General features: G+C 40.5%; 1 protein-coding gene across 1 annotated transcript in view; it reads right to left on the bottom strand.

The window, feature by feature from the left end:
• GTF2F2 (general transcription factor IIF subunit 2) overlaps nt 1–14,961 on the bottom strand; it is a 214,517-nt gene that overhangs the window by 53,132 nt on the left and 146,424 nt on the right. Inside the window, exon 6 of the mRNA XM_088477306.1 lies at nt 11,207–11,288. Within this exon, the coding sequence (XP_088333432.1) occupies nt 11,207–11,288 (82 nt within the window). The remainder of the gene's footprint in view (nt 1–11,206; nt 11,289–14,961) is intronic.

Below are 14,961 nucleotides of genomic sequence, written 5' to 3'. Positions count from 1 at the left end.
TGAAAATATACTCTCCTACATTTAGTGTGTAATCTTTCTTGAATAAAATTATCCCAATAATTTAAAAGGTATATTTCCTGGGTATAACCTTGCGAGTAAGCTATTAAAAGGTATATAATTAGGTATTAATTATGAGAAGTTATTAAATGATAAAAATAGAATATTTGCTTTAAGGATATAATATTATATAGAAAACTCTGTGGGTGTTTTATGTTATTTCATGTGGTGAAAGGATTAAGTTGGGAAAGATCAAGGAAGGAACAGTACATGGTATAATAATGAGGATATAACCATCCTTTTATATGTACAATGCCTTTATGTGTCATAATATGTTTTATCTACAGCTTTGTACTTGTGACAGCCTAGAAGTATTTCACAACAGTGCCTCCATTGGAACAACTGCTAATGAGGGAAACCCATGACAACGGGTAGGTCTGCTAGAAGTTGGTCAAGGTGAGTGTGATTGGCTCACTGAGTAAAGAGAAGACGTCTTCTCACCATCTATAGATAAATATACACATGTAACTATCGGATATTGAAAATTCTGCTGTTTTGCAACACAAAGAAACTTTTATACTTGAAAGAAAATATGTAAAAATTACACTTGCAGAAAGCGTTTCCCAAACCAGCATGACAAAGAAAAACACCTTGTGTGGCACAGTGATTAGAGAAAATGGATAGCAATTCAGCACAAGTTAAAGCTATCAAGTGAAAACATATAACGAATAATGACATCTAATATGTAAATATGGTCTCCCTTAATATAAACAAATAAATAAACCTAGAACTTGGTCTAGGACAGGAACTACTAGCTACCATCCTGCAATACATTTGCATTGCCTCGAGACCAATTGACATGACTCAGATTAACTTATTTATTAGCAATATAATTAGAAATCAAAACCAAAAAAAAAAAAAAAAAAGAGGGTAATGCTTTGGATTGTTTTCTCTCTCCTGAACAGCCAACTCACAGTGCTGCCACAAACAGCTCTTTGATCTAGATAAACAGCCTGTCTTCTGTTACCATGGTAACATGATATATGTGATATATGAGAGTGTGTGTGTGTCCACAGACGGGGGCACATCTATAATGGGTGCAGCACACCGCACACCCATATTTTTAATACTTACCTCTCCGGAGTCCCGCGTCGGCGCTGTAAAAATTGCCTGGACAATGGACGCTGCAGCCATTTTCCCAGCGTTTTGCGTATGCGTAGTAGAGAAATCACAGACTAGTGCCCAGCGTCTACTGCTGCGGCGCTGTGCTCAGGACGCTGCCGGCCGCCAGAGAGAGACGAAGGGGCCCCGGACAAGAGACTGCACACGGGCCTCCTCCTCTCTTAATACGCCCCTAATCACAGATAGTAAATTTAAAAAAAAAATCTGTCAGGTTTCAAAAGTCTTAGGGGTATAATTACTAAATTGAGAGTTTTTAGAAATGGAGATGTTGCCCATAGCAAACAATCAGATTGTACTTAACATATAACCAGCACCTTCTAGAAGATAATAGCTAGAATCTGATTGGTTTCTATGGGCAACATCTCCACTTCTAAAAACTAATTTTAGTAAATATACCCCTTATAGTCAATAAAATTCAGCAGCTCTAAAATTTGGAGTATTCAAAATATCTAGAAGAAATAATTTTACTTTTACAAAATAAAAATGTGCCATACCCACTGCTGTACTAGAGTGTGTGGCCAGAGAGTCACATAATGAAAGGAAACTGAGGAAATTTGATAAATATACTGCATGCAACAAGGGTTATTATTTACCCAGTGATCTTAATTTTGCCATAGCCACTTGGCTTCTCAAGGACGTGGTACAGCACAGCGGCAGTAGAGATTGAGCAGGGATTAAAGTTAAATGTCTGCTATCTGGGGTTAAAGTGTTTAGAAATGCTTAATATTTAAATAAAAAAGAAAGATATATTTATGAGAAGCATGAACTGAATACAAATAGCTCTGATTGCTATGTAGTAGCTTGTTACCATGACACTACAAGGTTTAATAAACGTTTACCTACTGCTCCTTTAGCGCACGCATGTACCACAACCAAATTAAGTAGCTAATGGTTATTAATATTTTGATCTTTGTTTACCACAGGCAGCTGAAGAAAAAGCAACCAGGCAATACTAGGCAGCCATCCCTACTATAACACAAAAGCAAAACGCCTGCACATATAATACCTTGCAAAAGTATTCAGACCCGTGACATAATCTCTACATAATTTATCAAACAATAACACTACATTGAAAACTTCATATTTTATTTGAAAGAACTAAAACTCAACTTTGATGTTACAAAAACATCAAAACTAAAACGGTCAAATTTCAAAAACAAAAAAGTCAAATATTCTAGTTGAGTAAGTATTAAATCCCCGAACTCAAATATTTTGTAGTTCCACCCTTTAATATAACAGCTTTAAGTCTCTTTGGGTAAGTATGTACCAGCTTTGTACAATGTTTGGGGAACATTTTCTCCAGGTTGTTCAGGTTAGTCAGACACAGGGTTTTTACCAAGCCATTTACCTCTTTGATCTTGAACCACTCCAATTTCATTTAGCCCTCATGTTTGGGAGGGGATGTAGTCAAATTAACGACAGCCAGGATGCGGGCCGTCAGAATCCCAACGTCGAAAGTCCGAATCGAGACTAAAGATAGGCGTTGAAATCCTGACACCTATCTTTAGCCCAACGCCGAAATCCCGGCATCCCGAACGAAGGTAAGCGGGGACAGGTTAGGTGATAGCCGTGGGGGGGGGTGTTAGGTTTAGGCACCCCCGGGGAGGGTTAGGGATAGGCTACAGGGAGGGGGGGTTAGGGTTAGGCACCCACCCAAGAGGGGGTTAGGGTTAGGCACCACTAAGGGAGGGTTAGGGGTAGGATGGGGAGAGGGATAGGGCTAATATACTATACCTATGAGGTTTTCCAACTTTCGGCATGCCGCTACTCAGCCGCCGGTATTTCATACCCAACCCGTTTGGGAGCACTGTCTTGCTTAAATATAAGCGGTTGCCAAACCTTCAGGGAAATACTGCAAGAGACCTTTTCTGTTATTCCTTCAAATTTAACAATATGCACAGACCCCACTTATGAAAAGCAGCCCCACAGCATTGCTACCACCATCTGATGATTTTTTTTAAATGTGGTGCCTACACACTAGACAACCTGCAAACGATGTAATGTTCATCAACGATTTCCCTTGAACTCTCCCCGGCACTCCAGGACACAATATGCAGCAAGATCTATCATGCACGATCTAATCATTTGCATATCTTTAGATCGTGCACGATAGCAAACAGATGCATGCACGGATAAAGGATCAGTGAGATCCGTGTTGCAAGAATCTGTGTTAAAATACAGGCGACAAACAATTTAGGTGTCCACTGTATTTAGCACAACTAGCACCGGGCTTTTCAGAGCCAGTCTTGGTTGTCAAAATACAGGGGACAAAGACTTAGGGGTTCCCTGTATTTAGCACAACCAGCACTGGGCTCAGCTGAGCCGGTCCTGGTTTTGGAAATACAGGGGACAAAGAGAGTAGGGGTCCCCTGTATTATCCATAACCAGCACCAAACTCTTTCTAGCAGGGGAGTAATGCCACAACCAGGGGAACCCTTTCACTAACATTACCCCTGACCTGGGGAGCTAGGGATCCCCCAATAAAGGAGTCCTCCTCTCCAGGGCACCTCAGGCCAGGGCTGATAGCCCAGGGCTATCCCCGGCACTGCTGGAGTGCTGGATGCCAGGTAGATAGTGTAAAATGTGGTGTAAATGAAAGTAGTAAAAATATTGTCTTTTGCAGGTGAACTACAGGTCCCAGCAAGTCTTCCCCGCATGCTAGTACTTGGAGAACCACAAGTACCAGCATGCAGGGCATTACGGGCCTGCTGGTACCTGTAGCTCACCTGCAAAAGAAATATAAAGATAAAGACAGTACACACACCGTGATAGTACAATTTTATTAAAACATACATTCACACTCACTATCAAACATACTCACCTAGTATCCCTGAAGCCATTCACGTCCACTTGTCCAAGTAGAATTCCACAGATACCTGTAAAAAAAAATAAAAAAATTCCATACTCACCTCTTCCAATGCGTGGATCACGTGCGGGTAAGAACGACATATCATTCAGGCATAAACACTGAACGATACGCCGTGGAGAATATAAGAGATTGCCAGATCTTACCTGCTGTAGGTAAGATCTGAAGATACGACGGACTACCCGCGGGTACGGGCATCAGCTTCGTTGTCGTAAGTGGACACTCACGATTTGCACATATTATGCACAGTGTGATTCGATGAGTCGGAATTGGCCAAATCATTCACATCATCGTCTGGTGTGTAGGCACCTTAATGTTAGATTTGTGCCACACATATTGTTAACAAAACCTTTAATTACAATGCAACTGGGTCACTATCAAACTCTAGATGTGCTCATTTTTATAATGCCATAATTCAATCCACCTTCCCATACATTTTTATGAAGAAGTCTTGATATGGTGTACCTTTGTCTGAAAAAATACAGAGAGGGTTTATATCTTCTATAAATTTCAATTCAAGCCACTAAAACCACCTCTGCTGTCCCCTCTGACAATCACATCACTGGCTTCCTGTCGCACTCAGTATCAAATTCAAACTTTTCACTCATCGTAAAAACTCTCAACCACACCCCCAACCTAATCCCCTAACACATTACCACCCACCTACTCTGCTTCCTTCTACAAAATCACTGTCACCTGGCCCTTTTCTCTGATAAACCCCCTTAACCCCCCATCTTCAGAATTTCTACTATGCTGACCCATGTCTCCACCCAGCTTCCAAGCACGTCCTCAAAACACATCTCTTCCCCCAATCCTAGCACCCCCTCCTACACCCTTCAGCCTCAGCATTACCAAACTCTGCTCCACTCTCCCTCTGTGTCCTTCCATAGGCATCTAGAATGTAAGTTATTGCAGGCCTTCCATGGTCTTTATGCGCATGTGCAGTACAGGTCCTACGTGTTTGCACGCAGAGTGGCAGCAGACTGTCAGTGATTGACAGCCTGCTGCCGTTTGTGGGCGGGAGGGGGCGGCGATGGGCTCAGTTTCCTAAAACTAAGGCGTGTCGCTGACGTTTGGGGGAGGGAAGAGACCAGGATCTCCATCAGCTGATGGAGATTTCCTAGCCTCTTTCTCTGATCTGTGGCAGCCGGCTTGCATGACCCAATGGGTCCCTTAGCCAATCGATGTTCTCACAGATTATCCGATGCTGTGTTGTACAACGCAGCGCGGATAAGTAATGCATGCAGGAGGCGTGATGCCTCCTTCTGCATTGCCATAATTGCAAGGACGGAATTACAAAGCTACTTGCGTATAGCTTTGCAATTCTGTCCTAAGCTGAATCAGCCCAATATGCAACTAATGTCTGATCACTAATATGCTATGTAATTTTGCTTTATGTTCCATCCACAGCATTATGGAATCCTTGTAGTGCCATATAAATAAAATATATTATTATTATTATTATTATTATTAAAATAATAATAAAAAAAAAAAAAAAAATATATATATATATATACTTTATTTTGGATTACAAGTAATGACATTCAATATGATATGCTCATAAAGTATGATTTATTCAGTGATGTCTTTTTATAAGACACCCGCAGTTTCAGGGTGCAATGTTTTCATATAGCAGGTTTCTGACCACATACAGCTCTCACTATAAGACCCCATGCAGTGCAGCACTGCTGGAGAAATTCAAACATCAATGCAAGTGCTGGCCCAGAATTCAGTGCAAGCTAGCCAATAATCAGTAGCGCAGTTAACAGGTTATGATGTGCCTTTCCATTGTCTGCCTGCACAATCTTCCTGAACACCCCAGATGTCTGAAGCTAAATTAGTAATTACTCACCATGGGCAGCAATTCAAAGGGTTTTGTTCCAGCTGCAGCAGAACATATGTTGCTAATTGGCAAGTTTAAATTCAATAAACTAACATTGGTACACAATGAGACGATGTCGGCACGATATGTCGTTTCCCGGCTTAAACAGAATGACATCGGGCGGATTGCTCAATGTGTACGTCCAATATGTGCGCTATACGTCCAACCGGACAATATCGCAAGCGGTCCGGTTGCAGGTAATGAAGTACGCAACAAGGTATCATTCCGTCGTTCATTACCTCGTTCTGATGTGTAGCCAGGATCCGATAAGTCGGCCCATCGACATATCCGCTGGGTACACATCGCTCAGTGTGTACCCAGCTTTAGACATATAATTATCAACTTGACATTAAAACAATTACAGTTCATCTACCTGGTCACATAGTTAGTCTAAGCCAGGTTATGAGGAATATTGGATATGATCAACGTGACATACAGGAGAGGAGGCAAATGATGTAGAAACCTTTTGAGAAAGCAATAAATATTCTGTGTAGAAGTAGGCAATGAATCCATGCTAGGCACAATTTGTCTCTACAGCTATGTAACTGTCACTGCTTGTTGCTGGGAATTGTAGTACATAAGCTAAATTGCCAAAAGCTGTCAAAACATTAACATAAAGGAGCAATTATTAAATCAGAAACAAAATGTAATTGCAATGTAAAGATAACTAACAGTACTAGATTGTTAAAGAATATTTAAATTATAAATAAAAAAAAATGGATATAATTTAAATCTATTCATGTTAAAGTGACAGTTGGTTTAAACTGACATAAATTCTACAATCTGAGTGTCAGTTAGAGTGTCATTTTGCTGAGAGCTGCCATATTGATCTATCCCTATAGCTATAAGATATGACGACTTTCCCACACATCTGATTTAAAATGATAGATTCACAGCCACATTAGCATTTTTATGAACAAATGAAACAAAGCATTCAGCAGAGGAGCGTTCTAATAGTATTCTAATACTATTTATTGGTGGGCAGTAAGTTTTTATTCTCACTATTTTCTTACTGCTATACACTTAACCACTATAAAAAAATGTATTTTACAACATGTAGCTGTACTTTTGAAATGAAAATTATTTTAAAGAAAATAAAAGTTTTACTTAGTGCATCACCCCGATACAATTCTTTTTGCTCTTACTTTAATGATACATAAATTCCAATGACATTATTTATCCCTCGTTGCTCTCCCAATTTCTATTGCGATTCATGCTCACTCATATCTGCTCTCCATTAGACTGTAAAAAGTCATAGGCAAGGCCTTCCCAAGCCTTTGTTTTGACATTTACACTTATTTCGACAATTTTGTACGGCCCTCCATGTTCTATGTAAAGTCGTTTTTCCTTACTATCTTGCATCTTGTTTTATGGACCCTTTATTACACTGGGACCACTTTAAAATAATGGATATGGAATGCCAAAATCTCAAAATGACATTCAAAATAATGCAGTGCCATCAGCAGCTACATGGGAAATTGACCTTGCTGTTCTCTTGTTATAGGATATAACATTAGGCAAACAGAGCAGCTAACCAGTGGGAAAATTCAGTAGAATATTTGGTTGCATAGGAAAAAAAGTTTTAGTGCCAATAAATAGACCACTTATAAGATCTCAACACTGAGTACTGTGTTTAGTTCTGGAGGCCATATCTCCAAACACGTCATAAATTTGAAAACATTCTCAGCTCTTAAAATGACGAATACACCACAAAACAAAACTTATCATGAAATACTAAGTGCAGGCGATGTATAGTGTAGAGTAGAGAATAGACAGAGGTCTTGTGTTAAAAAAACAAAACTTTCAAATACAATCAAAAGGTATTAATGCAGGTCAGGAATGCAAGGATCGTAAAAATAATTACATTTCAAACAAGGGGACAATTTTTGAAAGGAAATGAAGGATGATAAATCAATGGGGTAATTTCGAGGGGCCTCACACAGTAATAGATGACTAGATGGTCCTGTAGATTCCTTTTGATCATCATATTTTAAGTTTCTATTGGCAATTAATTTTATATGTTAATTTTTGCAGTGAACAAAAGACACAACATACAAGTTGCCAGCTGAATGCAGACTTGTTGCTGGCTGCTTTTCCAGCAAGTGTCCAACATTCTAATCTCCACAAATATGTGCATACATTTACTGATATATCAACAACTCCACTCTAACCTTAGGTTTTTTTTTACCCACTATCCCGAGACAATTATGTAACAAATAATGTGAGATTCAAACTCTTGCACTGCATATATTTTCCCAGTTTCTGCAGAACTTGTTAAGGAGAAGAATCTCTAGGGATTTAATTAACAACATTTCATAACGCTTTCGTATTGCTGTGCTCACACACTGCAGAGCTGCCTCACCGGGTAGAGAGGGAGTATAAAACAAGGAGAGAGCAGAGTACTGCAGATAGAGATATCGCAGAGCCAGAGCACTGCTTCGTTACAGTTCATCAAAGGGGCATGAAACTAATTTAGAAGATAGTTTGTCATTTGGGGAGAATTTTTCTTTAATTAAGACATTTTACAAATGTTCAATGCTTCACTAAAACGTAATACTATAGACATGAATATTTTTCTTAATGCATTAATACTTGAAGGATTAGACAATAGATATATAAGCATATTAATCTATTATATTACAAGTCAACTTGCATCAAGATCAATGTTTTTGGTTTTATGTTTGTCATCTATCCAGCATGCCCCATTGTGCCCTGATGGACCCAGCTATTGTGCCTGAAGGCTAATTTGATCACATTTGGGTGTACGTATAAGGCCAAACTTTACATAGGTCCTACTGCCCAGCAGTTCAGTCACGCAGCCAAATTGGTCTGCACATGGACATATTTAGAGGATAGAAGGGTATAGACTAAACAACACTGCCTTAATATGCTCCAATATAGTATTCAAAATTAGATACAAATAACTACTATATCATAATATACACAAGACTTCAAAATTAAGTGGATGGGTCAGCACTATTTATCATGTTGTAATTTCTTTACTAGCAATAATAACCGCTTTATGAATGCCTTGTTCTACTACTCCACAACTGCAGTAACAATATTTGGAAGGATTTAACAAATATGGCTGCCCTTGATGTTTTAGCCTAAATAAAGAGTATATATTTATTTTAAAACAAGACCAAAGGCTAAATGTAATAGGTTCCGATCTTCAGCCACTGCGGGGATGTATGCGAGTCTCCGTGTATTTTTAAAGTAGCAATCAGTTTAGAGGCTAAACCAGCTTGGCACTTAAAAAATATGGGGAGACTTCCATAGATCCCGCAGCGGCTGAAGATCAGAACCTACTACATTTAGCCCCATGTCTTTATTTGCTGCTCGCTAGGGGTTACTTCATATACTGATCGCTAATGTTTGACAGCGATTGGCTGGAAGAAGTCTGACAGAAGGGAAACAAAGTGCCAATGAAGGCATCATCGAATCATGGGAGCTGACTAGGGTAACTAACATCACTTCCCCTTTCAAAATGTCATGGAAAATTGCAGTTTAAAACAGTATTCTGCATTTGTATTTATGGTGATAAATTGCAGTCAATAAACAGCAAACATACCAATATCAAGGCATGAGTATGGTTGTCTAAATCTCACCTTGCTATAACAAAATAATTAAATAAAGGATTTAACCAGAGATCACATTTCCATTCAGACATTGTGGAATTACACATGGAAGTATGACCAGTAGGTGGTTATATTCCACTACGTTAGATGACAACAACTATATACATTTACCTCAGCACAACTTTCAAATGACATGATTATTAGGGGATGTAGTCAGGATACCGGTGGGAGCTCTCCCGCCCGACGATATCCCGACACTGACATCCCGATATGGTACTAATGATAGACGTCGAAATCCCGACGCCCATCATTAGCCCCACTACAAAATCCTGACACCCGACATAACGAACGAAGGTAGGCCAGGTGTTTTAGCAATTAGCTGGGGGGGGGGTTTAGAGACCCCCGGGGGTACTTAGGGTTAGGCACACACACCCCCCCTGGAGGGTTAGGGTAGGGAAAGAGGGGTTAGGCACCACTAGGGGGGGGGGCAAGGTTAGGTACCCTCCTTCCCCGGGAGGCTTAGGGTGCAGGGAGCTGGAGTTAAGTTTAGGCACTAACAGGGGGAGGTTAGGGTTAGGCACCACTGAGGGAGGGATAGGGTAGGGAGAGGATTAGGGTACTTACCTGCTACAGTCAAGATTTCAAACAATCAGATTCTACTTAACATGTATCCAGCACCTTATGTGTAATACTGTTTAGCCTTTATGTTTAGCTCTTGTCCACATGCCTGTTTTATTCATTGTTTAGTCTGACCTAGCCTCACAGGAAGTAACCAGTAGAGAAATATAACATCTCACAGAAAAATCACCTCATGGGTTAAATTCCACCTCTGCAGAGGACACTCAGGACCTAAGCCAATTACCCTGTCATTGTTCCTTCTATTTGCCTCCCTTTGTTCCTCTCTGGACTTTGGCAGACTGCACGGAGCCAAGCCAGCATGTGTTCGTCAGGGAAGTGATATCTGGGGGAGGTAGGAGGAAGGGACAGGTTAAAGGACCCACACCAATCAGAAAACGGTGCAACTCCCCTGGATGGTCACAAGCACCGTGGGAAATTGGAAGGTTTTAAAAGAAGGCAGCTCCTCATGTTAGTCACTGACTTTGGCTAAGAGGTAACGCTCTTCCAAGGTGCTTATTGGAACGCATCACCAGTCCTGTGTGGACTTATACATTGGAAATTCTGTGTGGACTAATCTGTTATTACCACTGTGTGGATTTGGTAATAGCTTCACCTGTCGGGACTGTGTGCCTCTAGCTATTTTGTGGAATTGTTCTGGGACTTTATTCTCTACCGGGACGGACTCTGTCTGGACTGCTACTTGATTATTTGCTGTATTTACCTCTTGTTCTTGCATATTATCCATTTCTGTGTGCCGTGAAAAATAAACCACCACTTTGGTTTCATCTGCTCAGTGTCTGGGTGATTGAGAGAACCCATTATCCTTACAGTTGCTATGGGCAACATCTCCACTTCTAAAAACTCTCACTTTAGTAAATATACTCCTAAATTGTTTGCTAATTAGGTTATAAGCCAAGCGTCTTTGGCTTCCTTCCAAGAATTAAAGGTTACATTTTATGTCATTGAATTTGCAGTACACAATAATGCAAAACAGACTGGTATGCATCAAATGTCAGATAACAGACACAGAGCTATGCAATATTTACTTGCTTTAAAATACCAGTAGAACATACAGTAGCTTACCTCTTCATCTGCATGTAGTGCTCACTAGCTGCTGGTCTGCATTCAGCCCGCTGCACCACTATACCTTCAATGGCCAATTTCTCTGCAACAAAAGAAAGGAACAGGTCAGGAGCAAAGCTACAAATCAATTTCAGCTACAAATCAGCACAAATTATTGGCAGAATTTCACATCTAAAACCTATTCCAGTGATAAAACTTTTTATTCTGAACCAGAATCTGAAGAGACACTGACTACCTGTTATAATATCAGCAACAGAAATAAAATTCCATTTGTAGACATGGTAATCACATGCTATCTTCAAAAAGAAAGGTCTTACATACTGTAATTTACTTGTTGCAAAATAAGCATATTTTCAGCAAGTACTGCACAATTTACTAGGACTCTAGAATAGGTTAGATAGCCAAACATATAGCTACTGTATCTGATTAGCATTGGTCACGATAACTGACATGCATAAAAAAACAAACAGCTGAAGCCTACTGTATTTGAATATATGCACTTATAAACGGCATCTTTGACAATAATTTAATCTGTAGAGCCTTGAGAGAAAGCTAAATAACACTTAAAAAAGTAATTGCACTTCATGCTCACAGGAGAGGTTTCATAAAGGAAAAATATTAGGTCTCAAAAACTTGTGAAGGGCAAAATTTGAAAATATCAATTTTACAAGCACTCAGCACTCTCTGCAGCGACTACTCTACAAAAACTCACTTTTTATATGATTATTGATTAGTCTACACGTATCAATAGATTATTACAGTCTAAAAACATCTGTGTTTTGTACTAACCTTTGCTCTCGAACAACAGTTCACTTCTCAGTTTAGTTTTAGGAAATGAAAGTGGATTTTAAACCAAAACTATAATGTTAATCACTTCATGGCTGGTTGGTTTCCGCCCTATAGGTCAGATACCGTAGCATTCTCAAGCTGCTATTCCTGACTTGCTTTTTTAATGCAAACGCTTGCAAATATAAACTGCACTTTATTTTATGTCTCCAAATCCACTTGTCTGTACGTGTGTGTTGAGATAAGTCCATATTCAACACTGGTTATTACCTTTCAGCACAGGTTCTTGAAAAATACAACTGAACTGTAAAGGAGAACACTGTATACCACTAGGGGTTCACAGTTTAACCAGAGTTGTGCTGTATTTCTCCGACTGATTTCTATAGTCCATTCATTTTAAAGGGGGAAATGTGTGTAGAACATGTACAGCTGTAGAAAAGTACACAATATATTTTAATATAGTTGTAGGACTGTAGCTCCTCTGTAGAGGTGCCAGCAGCTCGCACTGCGCTTATAAGCACAATTATAGTAGGCTGAACTCTGCTCGTACCTCCATAGGCTGTGAGCAGAAATCAGTTACATAGCAAAGCTGCTGGAAGCCATTTGCTCTTACGCGCAGGCAATTGAAATCGGCCCCCGATGTGTTATTGCAATAGTGTCCAACATTGGATATTCAAGGATATCGGTTGTCCCTTACTACTTTAACTACCTCCAAAGCATTCTTGCACTGTTCAAATACAAACAGTTCCATTCAGTCCACCTGATCAATATTCAATTAGATCTATGGTTAATTGGCAACATACATCAACTGCAGAATGTACTTAATAAACCTTCCAGCACCAGACCTCACATGATCCACGCTAATAATGCGTCAGTAAATGCTACACACGCATGAAGATAGAGGTATCATTGAAATGGACTTATCAACATGTGCATTTTTTTATGTCACTGTATATAATCTTTCTCATGGTCCCCTCAATGTACTGCACTTTGTCAGCACTTTATAAATAAAAACATAATAATAATAATAATAATAATAATAATAATAATAATAGTAATAATAGCATTCCCACTAGGCTGTTTTGGCGGGGCGCGACGCCCTGCCCTCCTTCTGGAGGGCAAAAAGCACCCTGCCCTCCAGGAGGAGGGCAAAAAGCGCCCTGCCCTCACAGCCAGCGGGTGCCGTCTTCACCCATGGGACGCAGAGTCCCGCGGGTGGAAAAATGTGCAGTGACCCGGTCACCGCCGGAGAATAGACGCCGAGCGAATGCGCCAGGCATCTATTCTCCCTTTCTGCAGCGCTTGGGGGCTGCCCGGCTGTCCGTAAGTGCCGGGCACGCCCCCAAGTGTTACGAAAAGGGGACGCGTCTTATAGACACGCCCCCATTTCATGACCACGCGCCGTAGGCGCGCACACATGGCTGCCCTCTCTAGCTCCGGCGCCCTGCCTGCCGCCGGAGCTAGAGTGGACACTAAATAATAATAATAATATCAGGTTAAATAATCCTTTGGGCACTAAGCAGGGCCGGATTAGAGGCCACATGGTTCTGGGCTGAAAATAATCAAGGGCCTATCATGAGAAGCAGAGGAGGTGTGACCAGTGCCATGTAAGCAGTACGCAACCTACAGCCACAATGCCTCTCTAAATATTTAAAAGTATAAAAATTATTAATACTTATGATGTATGGCTGATCAGGTGTTCAGCTGGTCATCATCATGCTGTCATGACGATAGGCCTATTTTTATGTGGAGGACTGGAGCTGCAGCTCCATCCACCTCATTGTTAATCTGGTACTTGGTCCAAGAAAAATGAGAGATGTTAGGAGAAATATAGTTAAATGACCAAAATACCCAACCTTGTGAGCTCCATGTGTAGACAGTGTTAATATATATCAATAATTTCTCCTTTCAACCATAAAAAGCGGACCAGCCCTAATTTATGATATAATGAAAAGAGTACATGTGTAATATAGTAGTGTTAATAGGGAGTTTTGTTTTTTTTTATTCTATTTTTATTAACAGATTTGTTTTTTTATGGAGTTTAATACAACCCAGGAAGCTGAATGAACCATGGGTAATCACTGGGTAAGAAAGCATGCAACCGCTGCTGGTTTTGACTCGGATAAAGTGTGTGAGGTAAACTACTACCCGCCCACGGGAAGTCTCATCAAGGTCATTTGTCTCCAGGCACTGCTATAATTAAATATACTTTACACAGATATATAGTTACATTATTATAAAATGTAAGATTTGTATCATTACTTTTCCTTACAGTTTTTGTCTAGATTCTTATGAAACTGCTGTAGAGTGCTGGTGTCGCAATGATAAAAGGCTTCTGATACTGCAGGAAAACGGTTTACGAGATGGGGGTATGACATGTAAAGAATACGAGGCAGTGGTTGAATGACACTATGCACCTCAAACACGAATACTAAATACGCAAGTGTGTGGTTGAAAGGCAAACGTCATTTTAGACAGATTTTACCCTGTTATATTCCGTTAGAAGCTGCCAGGATGGGATTGAGGACTACAAAGCTGAGACAGTAATATCAGACACACGGAAAGGATTTTCTTACAAATGCACAGTAGTACCGTATTTATCCTTTTAGTAGCACTGCTCACAACCCAAGAAGAAAATTAGAGCCTAAAAGTTGGGATAATGGCCCTCATTCAGAGCCGGATGCACTGAGCAGAGCGCACGCTCTGAATGAGGGCAGTCCTCCATAAATATGGAGCGTCCTCCTGGACGCTCGTATAGCTGTGGGTCACCACCCACAGCCTATACGAGCGTGCAGGTTGATGGCCGCGATGGTCTTGACCATCGCCACTGCGAGCCGGAGCCTGCGGTTGAGTTTCTCAACCGCAAGGCCCGGAGTGATTTTGGCTCTATCAGAGCCAAAATCACTCCCACTGACATCACTAGTGATGTCAGTGGGCCGGCTTCTGACGGTAGGCGTTCCCTTGGGAAC

This window comes from Taudactylus pleione, unplaced genomic scaffold (genome assembly GCF_031769625.1).
Source record: "Taudactylus pleione unplaced genomic scaffold, aTauple2 ptg000005l, whole genome shotgun sequence".
NCBI lineage: Eukaryota > Metazoa > Chordata > Amphibia > Anura > Myobatrachidae > Taudactylus > Taudactylus pleione.
Note: the sequence above shows the minus strand (reverse complement) of the source record. Positions and strands in the feature narration are given on the sequence as shown.